Raw genomic sequence first — 18,366 nt, 5'->3', positions numbered from 1 at the left:
TCTTCCATTCTTTCCTGAAGAATCTCCTGAGGTCGTGATGAAGGACTTCCCCCACGACACAGTGTACGTCAGAGCTGGTTCCACCCTCAAGTGTGAGATTCCGCTGATAGGCAGACCACTGCCTAAGGTTTCTCTCTCCAAGGACAATGTGATCCTCAAGTCAACGATGAGGTTTAACTCCGAAGTCACTCCTGACAGCATTAAGATCACGCTGCGTGAGAGTATCGCAGGAGACTCTGGACGTTACGATATCCTTGCTTCCAACTCAAGTGGCACCACCAAGTCCTTTATCAACATTGTGGTTCTGGACAGGCCCAGTGTTCCCCTGGGACCTGTGGAGCTGTTTGACATCACGGAGGACAGCGTGAGTCTGACGTGGCTCCCACCTGCTTATGAGGGTGGCAGCCCCATCACAAACTACATCATCCAGAAGAGGGAGACGACCACGGCCAGCTGGACGGACGTCTCCTCTGCTGTGGCTCGCTGCACAATCAAGATCCAGAAGCTTACAACGGGCCTGGAGTACCAATTCAGGATTAGGGCTGAAAACAGATATGGAATCAGCGATCATATTGACTCACCAACTGTTGCCGTTAGCCTCCCTTACAGTAAGGATGCATGGCCATTGATTGTTTCATTTTGGCCCTTTGATGTAATGTGTGACAATGACAACAACCTTCATAACTCTTTGTCATCCTCGCAGCCTTGCCTGAAGCACCCGCCACTCCAGAAATCACCGCTGTGACCAGGGAGACCATCACTGTGGCTTGGAAGGAGCCCAAATCAGACGGAGGCAGCCACGTCTTTGGCTACCATCTACAAATGAAAGACAGAAACAGCATCCTCTGGCAAAGAGTCAACCGAATGGTCATCCGGGCCACTCACTTCAAGGTCACAAGCATTCATGCCGGGCTCATTTATGAGTTCAAGGTGGCAGCAGAGAACGCCGCTGGAATCAGTGAATTCAGCAAGGTTTCTGATGCTGTGCTGGCAATTGACGCCTGTGGTAAGTCGCAGTGCCCGAAACGGTCTGTTTTTGACTGCTAATAGCGTCACTTTTGTCTTATGAGCGCCGACTGTCTTCTTGCAGAACCACCTACCAATTTACGCATTAGTGATATCACCAAGAACTCCATCAGCCTGGCCTGGCAAGTGCCTAACTTTGACGGGGGATCCCAGATCACAGGCTACATGGTGGAGAAGAGAGAAGGAGTCAGTGGCAGGTGGTTTAAGGCCAACCTAATCAATATCAAAGACACACGCTACACTGTGACTGGCCTGACTCAGGATCAGACCTATGAGTTCAGAGTAATGGCCAAGAATGCGGTAGGCTCAGTCAGCAATCCTTCCATGACAGCTGGCCCCGCCACATGTGTTGACACCTTTGGTACGTAAAACCTCATTTAAAACGCTATGCTGCTAAGCAGCTAAGTTTTCATAATATTCATTTCTCCTTCAGGTGCTCCAGAAATTGAAATACCGTCAGAGTACTTAAATGAGGTGAAGCACAGGGCAGGCTCAGATGTTGAACTCAAGTTTAACATCATTGCTAAGCCTGCTCCCACCATTGAGTGGCTGAAGGATGGACGAGAACTCAAACCCAGCACCCAACTCTCCTTTAAACACACCTTTGAATCCACAAGCTTATTCCTGAGGGACACCTCGCGCCTCAACTCCGGCACTTATGAGGTCAGGGTGAAGAACTCCCTTGGTTCAGCCTGTGCAGTTGTCAGATTGCTCATCCAAGGTACTTGAAATCAATTTTTATAATGTGCTTTGTGAACCCCGTGTAAGTACCAATATGAATACATTCCATGCTTCCCATTTACAGACAGGCCAGGGCCCCCTGCTGGAGAGATCCAGTTTAAGAAGGTGACAGCTGACAACATCACGATAATGTGGTCTCCTCCTGCTGACGAGGGCGGTGCCATGGTAACGCACTACATCGTGGAAAAAAGGGAGACCAGCCGAGTCATGTGGTCCATCATCTCGGAGAAACTTGTCGACTGCATTGTTAACGTGCCCAGACTCATCCACAGCAACGAATACATCTTCAGAGTTCGTGGCATCAACAAGTACGGCGTCGGAGACCCTCTGGAGTCTGAGCCCGTCATCGCCAAGAACGCTTTTGGTAGGAAAAGGGAATAAATGATGAATGAATTGCCACCTATGTTGCAGTTATCAACTGATCTTCTGTTCGTTCCGGCAGTCCCTCCCAGCGAGCCATCCAAGCCTCAAGTCTCCATGATTACTAAGTCAACCATGACAGTGATTTGGGAGAGACCAGCTTTGGATGGAGGCAGCGACATTGACGGCTACTACCTAGAGAAAAGGGAAAAGAAGAGTCTCCAGTGGTTCAAGGTTGGCTTGGGGCTAATAGCATTGAGGAGATGCTTCTCATCACTGGTGGGTCAGCAGCTGCAACGCTAATGACTGATCGTGCTTTTTCGTGCAGGTGGTGAAAGGCACAATCAGAGACACCAGGCAGAAGGTCACCGGCCTTGTGGAGAACAATGAGTACCAGTACCGAGTATGTGCTGTCAACAAGGCTGGAGCAGGAAACTATTCAGAGGCCTCTGAATTGTACAAGGCCTATGATCCTATCGGTATACTTTTGCACTCAACACGACATGTTCTAATTCTTCCTTTCTGCTACCACAGCTGACAGAGCCTTTCTTTATCTTTAGATTTTCCTGGGGAACCATCCAAATTGCGTGTGGTGGACTCCACAAAGACCTCCATCACTCTTGGCTGGGAGAAGCCTGTGTATGATGGTGGCAGCGAGATCACACACTATTTCCTAGAGCAAATGAACACAGAGGAGCGAGAATGGGCGACGGTTAACCCACAGGTTAAGACCTGCGAGTATGTGGTCTCTCACCTCAAACCAGCAACCTACTACTTCTTCAGAGTTTCTGCTGTCAACTGCAAGGGCAAAGGAGAGGATATCAAGATGTACCAGCCCGTGCAAGCCAAGGATATCTTGGGTTTGTATCCCCACAAATATAAAACTATCAGTGTATCAAGTCCAGCTGTTCTCAAATCTCGGTGTGAAACTTTTCTCCCAACAGAGGAGGCTGATGTGGACCTGGACGTTCCAATGACCACCCATTATACTGCCCGTGCAGGGCGCGACGTGGAGGTGTTTATTCCCCTGAAGGGACGCCCTACACCTGGCGTCACCTGGCGCCGCGGTGAACGCAACATTGCCGCAGACACACGCTACACCATCACCAGCACCGAGCGCGCTACCACCCTACTAATTCCCAAGGTCACCCGCGACGACTGCGGCAAATACCTGCTGGAGATTGAGAATGGTGTGGGTGAGCCCAAGATCATAACGGTTTCCCTGAAGGTTCTAGACAGTCCGTCCACCTGCCAAAAATTGATGATTAAGAATGTGACCAGAGGAAAATTGACACTGAGTTGGGAGGCTCCTCTTATTGATGGTGGTTCACCAGTCACTAAATACATTGTTGAGAAGAAGGGCTCCACCATGAAAGCGTATCAGACGGTTACGGACGAGTGTGCCAATACAAGCTACAAGGTGTCGGGCTTGGAGGAGGACATCGCTTACTTCTTCCGTGTGTCAGCTGAAAATGAGTTTGGTGTGGGTGACACCTGCGAGACCGTGGAGCCTGTCAGAGCCACTGAGACTCCCGGTGCAGTTAAAGACCTGGTCATGCTTGACTCCACAAAGACCTCCGTGACCTTGCAGTGGACCCGACCCGATCATGATGGCGGCAGCCACATTTCTGAGTACGTCATCGAGAAGAGATATGAGAACAACGTCAGCTGGAGCTTGGCTACAACTTGTAAGCGCTGCACATGTGAGGTGACGGGGCTGCAAGAGGATTCTCATATTAACTTCAGGGTCTATGCAAAGAATGAGAAGGGCATTAGTGACTTCTCACAAATTGGCCCAATCACAGTGGAGGACTTCATCATTTCACCCCAGGCCTGCCTCAGTGACTACCTTAACGGAGAGCTGGCTGTTCGTGTCGGTCAGAACATCCACATTGAGCTGCCCTTCAAGGGAAAACCCAGGCCTGCCATCAGTTGGCTGAAAGACAATTTGCCTCTTAAGGAAAGTGAGAAGGTCCGCTTCAGAACCACTGACAACAAGACAGCAGTTACAGTCAGAGTTGCCAAGAAGGAGCATGCGGGCCAGTATACGTTGGTTCTGGACAACAGAACTGTAAAGAACTACTTTGACATTGAGGTGACCATTCTGGGACCTCCCTCTGTGCCCGTTGGCCCCATCCACTTTGATGAGATCAAAGCCCAAAATATTATCATCTCTTGGAATGAGCCCAAAGACGATGGTGGAGGCGAGATTACCTGCTACAGTGTGGAGAAGCGTGAGACTTCCCAGGCCAACTGGAAGATGGTCTGCTCGAGCGTGGTCAGAACGTCCTTCAAGATTCCAAACCTGGTGAAGGGAACTGTGTACCAGTTCAGAGTCCGTGCAGAAAACAAATATGGGGTCAGTGTACCACTCATTTCCACAGAAGTCCTTGCACAGCATCAGTACAAACCTCCGGGTGTTCCTGGAAAGCCAGTCGCCTACAATGTGACCAGTGATGGCATGACCATTCGGTGGGAAGCTCCAGAATTTGATGGAGGATCCCCCATTCTTGGCTACCACGTTGAGAAAAAGGACAGGAATAGTCTCCTGTGGCAGAAGGTGAACTCCACCATCATCTCCAACAAAGAGTACAGGATCATCAGTCTCTTGGAGGGCCTAGAGTACTCCTTCAGAGTCTATGCGGAGAACAATGCCGGACTCAGCCCTGTTAGTGAACAGAGCAAGCACGCACTCGCCATCTCGCCTGTTGGTGAGTACTTGTGACCTTGGTTTATAATTATACGTATTTTTTTGTTGAAACGTTTGACCTAACATTTTGGGAAATCTTCTGTAGATCCACCTGGCACTCCAATCTGCATTGACGTGACCCGAGACTCTGTCACTTTGACATGGGACGTCCCCAAGCGAGACGGAGGTAGCAAAATTGTGGCCTACAGCGTGGAGAGGCGCCAAGGCAGAGGGAAATGGCTGCGCTGCAACTTCACTGACATCAGTGAGACCCAATTTACTGTGACCGGTCTGTCCGCCGGAGACAGATTTGAATTTAGGGTGATCGCCCGGAATGCTGTGGGCACTGTCAGCCCACCATCCAACTCCTCTGGATACATCATGACTAAGGATGAGAGCAGTATGTATTCTTTCGCTGGCAAAAATGTAAAGATGGATTTCAGATTACGAATCATAACAAGTCCTCTTTGCAATTTGTAGTCTCTCCTGAGATCGAATGGTCCCCAGACCAGATGCTGACACTGAGAGCTGGAGAGAATGTCAAGCTTAGCTGCAACATCACCGGTCGTCCAGTACCGCAGGTTGCATGGTACAAGGATGGAAAAGAGATCGACAAGAGAACCATGATGGATATTGAGATTACAGCTGGTATTGGTACCAGCAGCTTGTTCATCCGCGATGCAGACAGGAACCACCGCGGCATCTACACTGTGGAGGCCAAGAACAGCTCTGGTGCCAAGAGAGCTGACGTCAACGTCAGAGTCCAGGGTAGCTATATTCTCATGATGATGCTCCTTTTGACGACCGAACCATCCCATTTGTCCATTTTTGAAGCATTTCCCCATCCTATGTCTTTTCAGATACTCCTGGACCAGTTGAGGGTCCCATCCGTTTCACTGGCATCACAGCCGAAAAGTGCTCTGTGTGGTGGAATCCTCCGGAAAATGACGGTTGCGCGGCCATCACCCACTACGTTGTAGAGAAGAGGGAGACGTCTCGACTTTCCTGGGCCTTGGTTACCTCCAAGTGTGAAGCCTGCTCTTTCAGCGCCACCAAACTTATCAAGGGCAACGAATACCAGTTTAAAATATCTGCTGTCAACAAGTTTGGCGTTGGCAAACCACTGGACTCTCTTCCTTTCATTGCACAGATGCAATACAGTAAGGATGTTTTACGATTCTTGTTGTCTGCCTGAAATAGTTTTTGTGTGATAATGTTGGTTGAAGTTGCTAGTCTCAGCCTCGTGTTTATGTCTGTTCCCATGCTCAGCTGTGCCTGAAGCCCCTGGTACCCCTGATTCTACACATGTGACCGGCAACAGCATCACCCTGTGCTGGACCCGGCCGAGGTCAGATGGCGGCAATGAGATCAAGCACTACATCTTGGAGAGACGTGAGAAGAAGAGTCTGCGCTGGGTGAAGGTCTCTGCCAAAAGGCCCATCACAGAGCTCAGGCACAAAGTCACCAACCTTATTGAGGGCAATGAGTATGAGTTCCGTGTCATGGCAGAGAACGGCGCCGGTGTAGGACCGGCCAGTGGCACATCTAGGCTCTTCAAATGCAGAGAGCCTACCAGTGCTCCCAGTGCCCCGACAGTAATCAAGGTAGGTCGGAATCGAGGCATCATAAAGACCTCAGATTGCAGCATGACGAAAGCGTAACTGGTGCACGAACTGTGCTTTGTGTGTCCGTCAGGTTATTGACTCCACCAAATCTTCTGTCACCCTGGAATGGATTAAGCCAGTCTTTGACGGCGGCCTACCAATCATTGGCTACAATATTGACATGTGCAAGGCCAGTCTCGAAGAGTGGCATAGAGTGAATAGCCAGATTTGCATCCACAACCGGTACACTGCCAAGGACCTGGTTGCCGGTGAGCTTTACAAGTTCAGGGTCAGCGCTGTGAATGGGGCTGGGGAAGGGGAATCCTCAGTGATGCCCAGCGTCGTGCAGGCTCTAGATAGGCTGACGTCTCCTGAGTTTGACATCGATGCCAACTTCAGACAGACACATACAGTGAAAAATGGCGGCACAGTCTCGCTTCACGTGGCTTTCCGGGGCAAACCGACTCCTCTGGCCACCTGGTCCCGAGTAGATAGCGACCTGCCGGTGATGGTTGATATTAACAGCACAGATTCCCACTCGACTCTGAATATCGAGGAGTGCACGCGCTACGAGGCCGGCAAGTACACACTCTCCCTGGAAAACAACAGCGGGCGCAAGTCTATTACATTTACCGTGAAAGTGCTAGACACACCCGGACCTCCGGGCGCCTTCACCTTCAAGGACGTCACACGTGGGGCATTAACCATGATGTGGGACGCCCCAAGCAACGATGGCGGCTCGCGGATCCAACATTATATTGTGGACAAGCGCGAGGCCAGCCGCCTCACTTGGCAAGAGGTCAGCACCAAGTGCTCCCGTCAGATGATCAGGGTAACCGGTCTTGAGATCGGTGTATTGTACCTCTTCAGAGTGATTGCTGTTAACCAGTATGGCCAGGGGGAGCCTCACGAGATGACCAACCCCATCATGGCGACAGAAGAACCTGCTCCGCCTAAGAGAGTAGACGTTGTTGACACCAGCAGTTCCACAGCCTCGCTGGTATGGCTTAAGCCTGACCATGACGGTGGCAGCCCCATCAGAGGGTACATAGTGGAGTTCAGAGCCGAGGACAAACAGTTCTGGTCTGTGGCTGGGGAGACCAAGTCCCTAAAGATGCTGGTGGAAGGTCTAATTGATAACACAGAGTACGAATTCAGAGTCAAAGCCAAGAACGACACTGGCATCAGTGAGCCTCAGGCTACCTTAACCTCGGTGCTCATCAAAGAGCCTCGCATTGAACCCACCGCCGATCTCAGCAGTATCACCAACCAGCTCATCACCTGCAAGACCTCCAATACCTTCACCATTGACATCCCCATTAGCGGTAGGCCAGCACCAAAAGTCACTTGGAGGCTGGAAGAGATGAAGTTGAAGGAGACGGACAGAGTTTCCATTAAGACCACCAAAGAGAGAACCACTCTGGTGGTGAAAGACAGCAAGAGAAGCGACAGCGGCAAATACTACCTGACTCTGGAGAATGCCGCTGGAGTCAAAACCTTTACCGTGACTGTGATGGTGGTTGGAAGACCCAGCCCTCCAACAGGCCCTGCGGTGGTTTCAGGTGTATCGTCTGAGTCTTGTACGCTGTCCTGGTCTGAGCCCTCTGACGATGGCGGCACCGAAATCAACAACTATATTGTTGAGAAGCGCGAGTCTGGCTCTAACTCCTGGCAAGTGGTCAACTCCAGCGTGAAGAGAACTACCATCAAGGTCACTCATCTGACCAAGTATATGGAGTACATGTTCAAGGTGTGCGCCGAGAACAAGTTTGGAGTCAGCAAGTCCATCGAGTCTGCACCTGTGGTCATTGAACATCCTTTTGGTATGTTTTTGTTTTTGTTTTATCATGCTTTATGTATTGCCTAAAATGTTCTCTATTTTTTTGTGTGCAAAATTATCGTTCTCTCTGATTAACTCTTGCAGTTCCTCCAAGTCCTCCAACACGTCCGGATGTGGTGAGCGTGTCTGCCAATGCCATCAGCATCAAGTGGGATGTGCCTTATGCTGATGGTGGGAGCATGGTGACTGGCTACTGGATTGAGAAGAAAGAGCGGAATACAATTCTGTGGGTGAGGGAGAACAAGCTGCCCTGTCTGGATTGTCACTACAAGGTGTCCAGTCTGATTGAGGGTCTGGAGTACCAGTTTAGAGTCTATGCCATGAACATCGCTGGAATTAGCAAAGCCAGTGAAGCCTCTAGACCAGTGGTGGCACTCAACCCCGTCGGTGAGTGGAAGCCTGTTTTTACATGTGCAAACCTTTCATAATTTGGGCCCTTTGTCTGTACACGGTCAATAATGGCTATGAACAAGCTGAAAGGGTAGTAAAATCCAACAAGACCTGAAGCTTAAAAAAGTCTATTAGAGTTTGATTCAAACATCTTCCATCCTCTCTTCAGATCCTCCTGGTCACCCTCATGTGACGGACATCACTCGCTCCTCCGTGTCCTTGTGCTGGACCGTGCCCGTCAATGACGGCGGCAGCAAGATAGTTGGCTACGTGGTGGAAAGAAAAGTCTACAGTACTGATGAGTGGGACGACAACCGCTGGCTCAAGTGCAACTACACCACCATCACGGAGAACTACTTCACTGTCACCAATCTGGGAGAGGGAGAAACCTTCGAATATCACATCATTGCCAAGAATGCTGCCGGGGTCCACAGTGCGCCTTCAGTATCCACCGGACCCGTGACATGCAAGGACGAATACTGTAAGCTCTTTAAAAGAAAAAAAGAAGGAAAAAAATTTTTTTTCATCAGTTGTTTCAGTTGCAGTAGACCCTTGACTTAAGAGCATATTTTAAGGTAAACTGAAATAATCTTTCTCCATCTTCAGCTCCTCCTCGAGCAGAGTTGGACAGCAAGTTGGTTGGGGAGACCATTATTGTTGCCGCCGGGTCTGACCTTGTCCTAGACGGTACGGTGGGTGGTAAACCAGAACCCACCGTTTACTGGTCCAAGGGCGACAAGATCCTGGACCCGGGTGAGAAGTACTCCCTGACCTACACAAGCACAAGAGCAATGGCTGTCCTCAAGAGCTGCGACAGATTTGACACTGGCAGATACGTCCTGACTGTCAAGAACGTCAACGGAATCAAGACGGCTACCGTCACCGTTAAAGTCCTGGGTAAGTTGATGAAATCTTAACCCTAACTTTTGTGAAAGGTGTGCAACTCCAAATTTGGACATGTGTGTAAAAACTGTCATCCATCCAACCATCAAAAAGGAACGTGATCGCTGAAAAATCTGCAGATAGTGGTTACACAAATATAAAATGGACACTGAACTAACTTGTCTTTTGGTGTCTCTCAGACACTCCTGGGCCACCAGCTGATAAGATTGCGATTAGCAGAGTGACGGAGGAGAAGTGCACTGTGTCCTGGAAGATCCCCCTGGAGGACGGCGGCGACATTGTTAGCCATTACACCGTGGAGCGGCGTGAGACCAGTCGCCTCAACTGGGTCATCATGGAGACCGAGTGCAAGAGCTTGTCCTGTGTCAGCACCCGGCTGATCAAGGGCAACGAGTACATCTTCCGAGTGCGGGGAGTTAACAAGTATGGACCTGGTGTTCCACTGGAATCTGAACCGGTCATCGCAAGGAATGCTTACAGTAAGATTTATATTTTTATCCGACGGACAAGCAGCTCAGGTGCTTTTAGCTCAGTAGAAATAGGTTAATCCTTGCGTCTTCAGAAAACAAGGCTGTAAGTAAGACATGTACGTACATAAGTAAAGCTCAAGCCTTGTGAAAACTTAAAAAAAACGTCTTCTTTTTTAAATTCAAGCAAATCAAGTAGTTTACTAGTCCCCAAGATTTGAGTTTTTTTTGTCATTTTTAGTCAAGCAAGTCCCGCTTCCTAAATTTGTCATGTGACTGTGAAAAAGTATTTTAAGTCATAAAAGGCAGACTGCATTTTTGTATCTGTGACTGACCCAGTTTGTCTGTACTCCAGCTTTGCCATCTCCGCCGGGCACACCGGAGGCGACAGCCGTGGGCAAGGAACACGTCATTATCGAGTGGTTGAAGCCAGAAAGTGACGGAGGCAGCGAGATCAAAACTTACATCGTAGAAAAACGGGAGAAGAATAGCACCAGGTTTGGGCAACACATTCTCAAATTTGTCAAAACCTAAATATAACCATTAGGTGTCTCCAATCAAGGCCAAATATGCCCGGTCTTGAATGTATAGTATAGAATAGAATATATATATATTGAAGATATTTGATGAGATGATGGTAGCTACTATTTGTTTACCTTGCCAAGTAAAAGCTTATTCTATTGTCAGATCATTTCACATTAATGAAGTGATATATTCCTCATTTCATGCCTTTTTTGCAGTTTGACCTGGATATGTTCTCCCTGTGCTCATGACACGTGCTCTCTCTCCATTTGCAAACCAGATGGACACGCGTCAACAAGACGTACACCATCTATGACACACGCCTCAAGATCACAGGCCTGCTGGAAGGAAGCGAATACCAGTTCAGAGTGACGGCCGTCAACGCGGCAGGAGATAGCCAGCCCAGCGACGCCTCACCATACATCCTCCTCAGAGAACCCACCTGTGAGACTTTCTGTTGTTTGTGTCCAAACCTTTTCTTCCAAGGAAGGATGCAAGGGCCATTTTGGCATTATACCTATTAAAAATCAATCTTATCACTGTAGTGCTGAGCAATTATATGTTAGTTTTATACTTGTTATACTGTATGTCAGTCAGTCCTGCTATCCATTTTCTGGATCCTTAGCAGATCATTGTATTTTGTTTTTATTTACATTTGACACAACGTCCCAACTTGGGGAATTGGGGTTTGTATTTATAGTTATTGATGTAGGCCCCAGGGCATAGCTAGGACACCCCTGATCTAGTTTGAGGCACATTTTGAACACCTTTTGCTCGCGTCCCCTTGTAGACACCCCTGCTCCCCCGTCAGTACCTCGCATCACAGACACGACCAAGCACAGCATCAGCATGACTTGGACCAGACCCATGTACGATGGCGGCTCAGATGTCACCGGCTATGTGGTGGAAATCCTGGAGGAGGGTTCCGAGCAGTGGTACCGCGCCACAGCCAAGGCTCTCAAGACCAACGAATATCTGGCCGGCGGTCTGGTCGCCATTAAGAAATACAGATTCAGGGTGGCAGCTGTCAACAGCAACGGTACCGGAGAGTTCAGCGAACCCAGTGCTGAGATCGAGCCCCTGGAGAGAATTGGTAAGTCTTGCCTGATGGACAGCCTGCATAACACAGCCTGACTCTGACGGCACTGCCCCCCCCCCCCCCCCCCAGAAATGCCCGACCTGGAATTGGACGAGGACCTCAAGAAAACGGTTTGTCTTCGCGCTGGAGGAACTTTGCGACTTTTTGTGACTGTTGGTGGACGCCCGACGCCAGTTGTGTCCTGGAGGAAGACGGGCGTGGAGCTGCAGAGCCGCGGCTTCATCGAGACCACTGACAGCTACACCATGCTGATTGTGGAGAAGGTTGACCGCTATGACTCTGGCAAATACGTAGTGGAGGCGGAGAACCCGTCAGGCAAGAAGTCTGCAACCATCTTGGTCAAAGTCTATGGTAGGTGAACATCCAAAGAGTCCCTGGGTGCAGTATTAGAGGTTTAAAACTGGTGTCTAATTTGTCTCACTCTACTCATCTCCTGCAGACACTCCTGGTCCTCCAGCTTCTGTGAAAGTGAAGGACCATACCAAGGAGTCAGTTGTCATCACCTGGGATGTCCCGAGTATTGACGGCGGTGCTCACGTCAGCAACTATATCATCGAGAAACGTGAAGCCAGCATGAAATCTTACAAGACTGTCACCACAGAGTGTAGAAAGACCCTGTTCAGGATCACAGGCCTGGAGGAGGGCGCGCACTACTTCTTTAGAGTACTACCGGAGAACATCTATGGCATTGGTGAGCCTTGCGAGACAGCTGAGGCCGTGCTGGTGTGCGAAGTACCATCAGTGCCTCTGAGCCTCCAGATCATTGACATCACAAAGTCTTCAGTCACTCTGCGCTGGGAGAAACCGATGCATGAAGGCGGCAGCAGGCTGACGGGCTACATTATCGAAGCCTGCAGGGTGTCTACAGACAGGTGGACCACAGTGGCCACCGTCAAGGCTTCTACGTGCCAGTACACTGTCCAGTCGCTGACAGAGAATGACCAGTACTTTTTCAGAATCCGAGCCTATAACAGCAGAGGAACCGGTGAGGCCATGGACATTGTCAGCCCGGTCACCATCCAGGAAATCAAAGGTACGATATAGATATATATATATATATATATATATATATATATATATATAAAAAATGAGTAAAATGAGTCCCCGCTTTTGTTATTTCACCTGACGCATCCTCTTGCGTTTGCCTCCAGTGATGCCAAAGATCGACTTAACCAGCATTCCACAGAAGATTGTCTATGTCCCCCATGGTAAACCCATCGACCTCAACTTGCCAATCACGGCCAAACCGCAGCCTGTCTGCTCCTGGTTCTTTGGCGGCGGCCAGCTGAAGGACAGCCTGGAGCGCATCAAAATAGAAAGTAACGGCAAATACACCCATCTCGTCATCCGCGAAACTACCATCGACGACACAGGAGACTACATGCTGGAGGTCAAGAACGCCGTTGGTGTGGCAACTGAAGTTATTCAAATCGTCATCCTCGGTAAGGACACTGAAGCTCCAAATAGGCACATAACTGATATGCAGTTTCCAGATATTTGATAGTCTTCACGTCCTTTTTCAGACAAACCCGGCATACCAGTCGGCCCCATGAAGATCGTGGAGGTTGACGGCCTATCAGTGACTGTTAGCTGGGAACCTCCAGAGAAGGATGGTGGCGCTAACATCAGCGGATATGTGGTGGAACAGCGCGATGCTCACCGCCCCGGCTGGATCACAGTCTCGGAATCGGTGACTCGACCGTGCTTCAAGTTCACCAGACTCTGTGAGGGAACAGAGTATGTGTTCCGAGTTGCCGCCATGAACCGCTTTGGTGTCGGTTGCTTCCTGCAGTCGCAAGTGGTGGAATGCAAGAGTGCCGAGAGTAAGTCCACATTTTAAATTGGCAACACCTAGGCAGTCTGTAAACAAGTGATTTTCCTCCTAATCTACCTGTGGTTGACTCGCGCAGCAATCCCCGGACCTCCGAGTAGACCAGAGGTGCTTGATGTCACTCACGAGGGCATGACTCTGACATGGCATCCACCGGAGGACAGCGGTGGCTCCACCATTGCCGGTTATATTATTGAGCGCAAGGAGCCTCGTTCAGAAAGATGGCTGAGGATCAACAAGAACCCTGTGACCATGACCAGATACCGCTCTTCTGGTCTGATCGAAGGCCTGGAGTACGAATACCGCATCACCGCCATTAACTCCAGAGGAACTGGTAAACCCAGCGAGACCTCTGCCATCACCGTTGCCATGGATCCGATAGGTACCTGATAAACTTATTGAAGTACACATACGGACATACATGTACTCGTGAATCAGTCAGTCTGACCCTAGCTGTACTGTTCTTAAATAGCACCACCAGGTCCTCCAGTTCATCCCAAAGTTACAGACACCACCAGAACCTCCGTGTCTCTGGCTTGGTTGCCTCCTGTAGAAGAAGGCGGCTCTGTGGTCACCGGTTACCTGGTTGAGATGCAGAAAGTGGACCAGGTGGAGTGGACCCTGTGCAACACTACACCCACCAAAATGTGCGAGTATACCCTCACACACATGCCCCAGGGTGCTGAGTACAAGTTCAGAGTCATCGCCTGCAATGCTGGTGGCACTGGCGAGCCCGCGGAGATTCCTGGGGTCGTCAAAGTCCAGGAGATGCTCAGTAAGATAAATTAATTGGTTGTTTGTACACTGACGTACACTATTTGCGGTATTCTGTCTAACCAAAATCTCCACTGTGTCTTCCTTAGATCATCCTGAATACGAGCTGGCCAGTAGATATGAGGAGGGCTACGTGGTGCGGCAAGGAGGAGTCATCTGCCTGTCGGTGCCGTTCACTGGTAAGCCCATCCCTACATGCAAGTGGACCAAGGATGGACGCGACATCTCCCATCGGGCCATGATCGCCACCGGTGATGACATAACGGAGCTCGTCATCAAAGAGGCTCACAAAGACGACACGGGTACTTACGACCTGCTGTTGGAGAACAAATGTGGCAGGAAAGCCGTGTACATCAAGGTAAGGTCCCATCCTGCTCGCTACAACCAGGTTAAAGTTCTTTTTCATCTTTTGTGTGGATGTCTGTATGTCTCCAGGTGAAGGTCATCGGGCGTCCCGACGTCCCAGAGGGCCCTCTGGAGTTTGACGATATTCAGGCCAGATCGGTTCGAGTCAGCTGGAGGCCCCCGTCTGACGATGGAGGCTCCGACATTCTTGGATATATCGTGGAGAGGCGAGAAGTGCCCAAGGCTGCTTGGTACACGGTGGACGCCCGGGTCAAAGAGAACTCCCTTGTGGTCAAAGGCCTAAAGGAGAATACGCAGTACCACTTCAGGGTCTCTGCTGAGAACCAGTTTGGGGTCAGCCGGTCTCTGAAGTCTGAGGAGGCTGTCACAGCAAAGACACCGCTCTGTGAGTACCGGCAATGGATATACAGTGGTAACGTGGCTTACGGGTGCCCCAACTCAAGCGTTTTTCAACTTCAAAGGGGTCTCTTCATTGATTTGTTGTGAACCAAAATTTGAGCCAAAAGTCAAACTCACCAATACAAAATAATGAATAAATGCTACAGTACGTCGCACCGTATGAAACTGCGTCCTTTATTTGCATTCTCTTGTTTTTGTTGTTTTCATGCAATACGTTGCCATGGTTGACACTGGGTCATGAAACCCATGCGTCCAAGCAGTATAAAAAGCCACACTTGATTGTAATTAGCCACGACATCACGTTTAGGATTTGCCACTTCTTACTGCAAAGACATTGTTGCCCAAATAATACAAAACCCCTAAACACACAGACGGGCTTTTTTCCCACCTTGGAGGCATAGCTTGATGGCTAACTGCTTGTTGTAGTGGTAGAAATGGTTATCACCAATAAGGAAGCTGTTCCATAGCTGCGGTCTTTGTAACCTTATGCAACCCTGAATGAATCCTGATGGGAAAAACACTCGCTATACGCGCGCAACCTCGCAAGCCTTGGACGCTTCAAAGCAATGCTGTGTGCATTTGATTTCTGAATTGAAGACGCGTAACAAAAAAAAAAACGTGTGGTGCTTAGAATGGATGAACAGCTTTTCAGTCCATTTCACTGGGGGAAAAGATTTAACACCTTGGTCACAGAACAAATTAGGCTCGTAAGTCATTTTATAAAACCCAAACTCTTAATTGCTTTTGTTTCGCTATTATTTATCTACAGGCCCGCCAGAACCTCCCAGCAACCCTCCAGAGATCATGGACGTGGCCAAGTCCTCAGTGTCTCTGTCATGGGCCCGGCCCCGGGATGATGGTGGCTCTCGTGTCACAGGATATTTTGTTGAGAGGAGGGAGGTTTCCACAGAGAAGTGGGTCCGCCACAACAAGACTCACATCACGACCACGATGTACAACATCACCGGCCTCATCCCCGATGCCGAATACATGTTCAGAATTGTGGCTCAGAATGACGTTGGGCAGAGTGAGCCGGGCCCTGCATCTGAGTCGGCGGTTTGCAAAGATCCATTCGGTGTGTAAAGGTCCCATGATGGTGCAGTCAGGGGCGGGGAGCTAATCAGTTCAACCTTGTTATCGTATGTTAACATGCTCATTGATCTCTTTTCAACAGACAAACCAAGCCAACCAGGAGAGATCGATATCATCTCTGTAACCAAAGACTGCATAACCATCCATTGGTTGCGGCCCGACTTTGACGGGGGGAAGGAAATCTTGGGGTATTGGATTGAATATAGGCAGGCTGGCGAAAGTGCATGGAAGAAGTGCAACAAAGAACGTTCCAAAGACCGCCAGTTCACCATGGGTGGCCTGATGGAGGCCACAGAGTACGAGTTCAGAATCTTGGCGGAGAACGAAGCCGGTCTCAGCAGGCCGAAGCGCACACCCATGGGCATCAAAACCAAGTTGAGCGGTGCGTGATGGTTTTGCAGTTCATCAGCTCACTGCTCAAAATACCAGATCATCTTCTGCTTACATTGTCAAATTTACTAATTGAAATGCACTTTTGTCGATGTTTGGCAGTCGGCGAGGCTCCGGCTTTGAAGGAAGACATCCAGGATGTCACAACCAAACTCGGAGAGTCTGGCACGCTGTCCTGCGGTATCATCGGCAGACCTCTGCCAGAGATCAAGTGGTACCGCTATGGCAAAGAGCTGATTCAGAGTCGCAAGTACAAGATGAGCTCGGACGGCCGCAACCACTCCCTCAGCATCATGACCGATGAGCAGGAAGACGAGGGCCTGTACACCTGCAGGGCCATCAACGAAGCCGGGGAGATCGAGACCAGCGGCAAACTGCGGCTACAAGCTGCACCTCAGCTGCACCCTGGCTTCCCTCTGAAGGAGAAATACTACGCCGGAGCTGGCACCAGTCTCCGCCTCCATGTGGTCTACATCGGCCGTCCCATTCCCCAGATTATGTGGTTCTATGACAAGAAGCCTCTGAACTCGTCCGAGAAGGTGATTATTGAGAACACGGAGAGCTACACCCACCTGGTTGTGAGGAACGTCCAGAGGAAGACCAACGCTGGTCGTTACAAAGTGCAGCTGAGCAACAAGTTCGGCTCCGTTGACACTGTCTTGCGGGTTGAAATCCAAGGTAAAGCGGTGATTTGCAGATGACGAAATGATACGTTGTAATTTCTGAAACTCTAAAACTGCCCGTTTTGATGGACCTAGATAAGCCGTGTATCCCGGAGGGCCCGGTTGTGGTCGAAGCTCTGCTGAAGAGCTCCGTCATTATCGGCTGGAAGGCTCCCAAAGATGACGGTGGCTCCATGATCACCAACTACATTGTGGAGAAATGCATGGCCAAGGAGGGAGAAGTGTGGAACCTCGTGTCCTCTTCTGTCTCTGGAACCACGTGCCGTGTACCCAACCTTGTGGAGAGTGCCGGATACTACTTCCGAGTTTCTGCTCAAAATCAGTACGGTGTCAGCGAGCCTCTGGAGATCCCCTCAGTGGTCATCATCAAGAGTCCATTCGGTGAGTCGCGCACCCACAAACAAGGAAGAATTATCCCTCTTTGGTTCATCTTTGATCATATTGCGGTGGTTTGTTCCTCAGAAAAACCGGGCATACCACAACAACCCTTCATCGTCAGCTCCTCCAAGGACTCATGCGTAGTCTGCTGGAAGCCACCAAGCAGTGACGGTGGAGCGAAAGTGTCCGCCTACTATCTGGAGAAGCGTGAGAAGAAGCAGAACAAGTGGATGTCGGTCACCAGTAAGAAGATTGTGGAGACCAGCTTTGAGGTCACAGGCCTAATTGAGGGCTTTGAGTATGAGTTCCGTGTCAAGTGCGAGAACGTGGGCGGAGAGAGTGACTGGAGCGAAATCTCGGAGCCCATTGTGCCCAAGTCCGACCAGTCTCTGCGTGCTCCTGGCTTCAGGGAGGAGATCCGAGATATGACTGTCAAATACCACGCCAATGCCACCTTTGTTACCAAGGTTCTTATCTCTACATGCGTACATCCTTCGACAAAAATGTCTACCTTGTAATTCCTACAGTTATCATCACGCGTTCATATTCTTCTTCCCACCTATGTGCAGGTGGTGGGACATCCCAAGCCTGTAGTGAAATGGTACAGAAGTGGAAAGGAGATCCAGGCCGACGGAACCAAAATTAAAGCCCTTGAGTTCAAGGGCGGTTACTACCAGCTGGTCATCACTGCTGCTGATGAGAGTGACGCCACAGTCTATCAAGTCAGAGCAACCAACTCTGGAGGATCCGTCTCCACCACAGCAAACTTGGAAGTGGAAGGTAGACATTCAAGTTGCTAATAACTAGCAGGA

General features: G+C 49.8%; 1 protein-coding gene across 1 annotated transcript in view; it reads left to right on the top strand.

Annotated features, from left to right (window-relative positions):
* The window catches only part of ttn.2 (titin, tandem duplicate 2), a 218,087-nt gene that overhangs the window by 191,494 nt on the left and 8,227 nt on the right, over positions 1 to 18,366 (top strand). The window contains exons 216-250 of the mRNA XM_086090619.1: positions 21 to 608; positions 704 to 1,006; positions 1,091 to 1,387; positions 1,460 to 1,747; positions 1,832 to 2,131; positions 2,210 to 2,361; positions 2,456 to 2,606; positions 2,688 to 2,987; positions 3,072 to 4,838; positions 4,923 to 5,216; positions 5,297 to 5,584; positions 5,677 to 5,976; positions 6,086 to 6,420; positions 6,512 to 8,243; positions 8,345 to 8,647; positions 8,820 to 9,131; positions 9,257 to 9,547; positions 9,733 to 10,032; positions 10,376 to 10,517; positions 10,823 to 10,986; positions 11,333 to 11,635; positions 11,711 to 11,992; positions 12,081 to 12,674; positions 12,793 to 13,083; positions 13,165 to 13,464; positions 13,552 to 13,854; positions 13,945 to 14,247; positions 14,336 to 14,604; positions 14,682 to 14,997; positions 15,781 to 16,086; positions 16,186 to 16,485; positions 16,596 to 17,171; positions 17,252 to 17,557; positions 17,639 to 18,021; positions 18,124 to 18,334. Coding sequence (XP_085946745.1) covers positions 21 to 608; positions 704 to 1,006; positions 1,091 to 1,387; positions 1,460 to 1,747; positions 1,832 to 2,131; positions 2,210 to 2,361; positions 2,456 to 2,606; positions 2,688 to 2,987; positions 3,072 to 4,838; positions 4,923 to 5,216; positions 5,297 to 5,584; positions 5,677 to 5,976; positions 6,086 to 6,420; positions 6,512 to 8,243; positions 8,345 to 8,647; positions 8,820 to 9,131; positions 9,257 to 9,547; positions 9,733 to 10,032; positions 10,376 to 10,517; positions 10,823 to 10,986; positions 11,333 to 11,635; positions 11,711 to 11,992; positions 12,081 to 12,674; positions 12,793 to 13,083; positions 13,165 to 13,464; positions 13,552 to 13,854; positions 13,945 to 14,247; positions 14,336 to 14,604; positions 14,682 to 14,997; positions 15,781 to 16,086; positions 16,186 to 16,485; positions 16,596 to 17,171; positions 17,252 to 17,557; positions 17,639 to 18,021; positions 18,124 to 18,334 — 13,650 coding nt within the window. The remainder of the gene's footprint in view (positions 1 to 20; positions 609 to 703; positions 1,007 to 1,090; positions 1,388 to 1,459; positions 1,748 to 1,831; positions 2,132 to 2,209; positions 2,362 to 2,455; positions 2,607 to 2,687; positions 2,988 to 3,071; positions 4,839 to 4,922; positions 5,217 to 5,296; positions 5,585 to 5,676; positions 5,977 to 6,085; positions 6,421 to 6,511; positions 8,244 to 8,344; positions 8,648 to 8,819; positions 9,132 to 9,256; positions 9,548 to 9,732; positions 10,033 to 10,375; positions 10,518 to 10,822; positions 10,987 to 11,332; positions 11,636 to 11,710; positions 11,993 to 12,080; positions 12,675 to 12,792; positions 13,084 to 13,164; positions 13,465 to 13,551; positions 13,855 to 13,944; positions 14,248 to 14,335; positions 14,605 to 14,681; positions 14,998 to 15,780; positions 16,087 to 16,185; positions 16,486 to 16,595; positions 17,172 to 17,251; positions 17,558 to 17,638; positions 18,022 to 18,123; positions 18,335 to 18,366) is intronic.

The sequence above is a fragment of the Leptonotus elevatus genome, chromosome 12 (genome assembly GCF_054856555.1).
Source record: "Leptonotus elevatus isolate MCC_2025b chromosome 12, RoL_Lele_1.0, whole genome shotgun sequence".
NCBI classification, from domain to species: Eukaryota; Metazoa; Chordata; class Actinopteri; order Syngnathiformes; family Syngnathidae; genus Leptonotus; species Leptonotus elevatus.
This window is presented reverse-complemented; position numbering and strand designations above follow the sequence as displayed.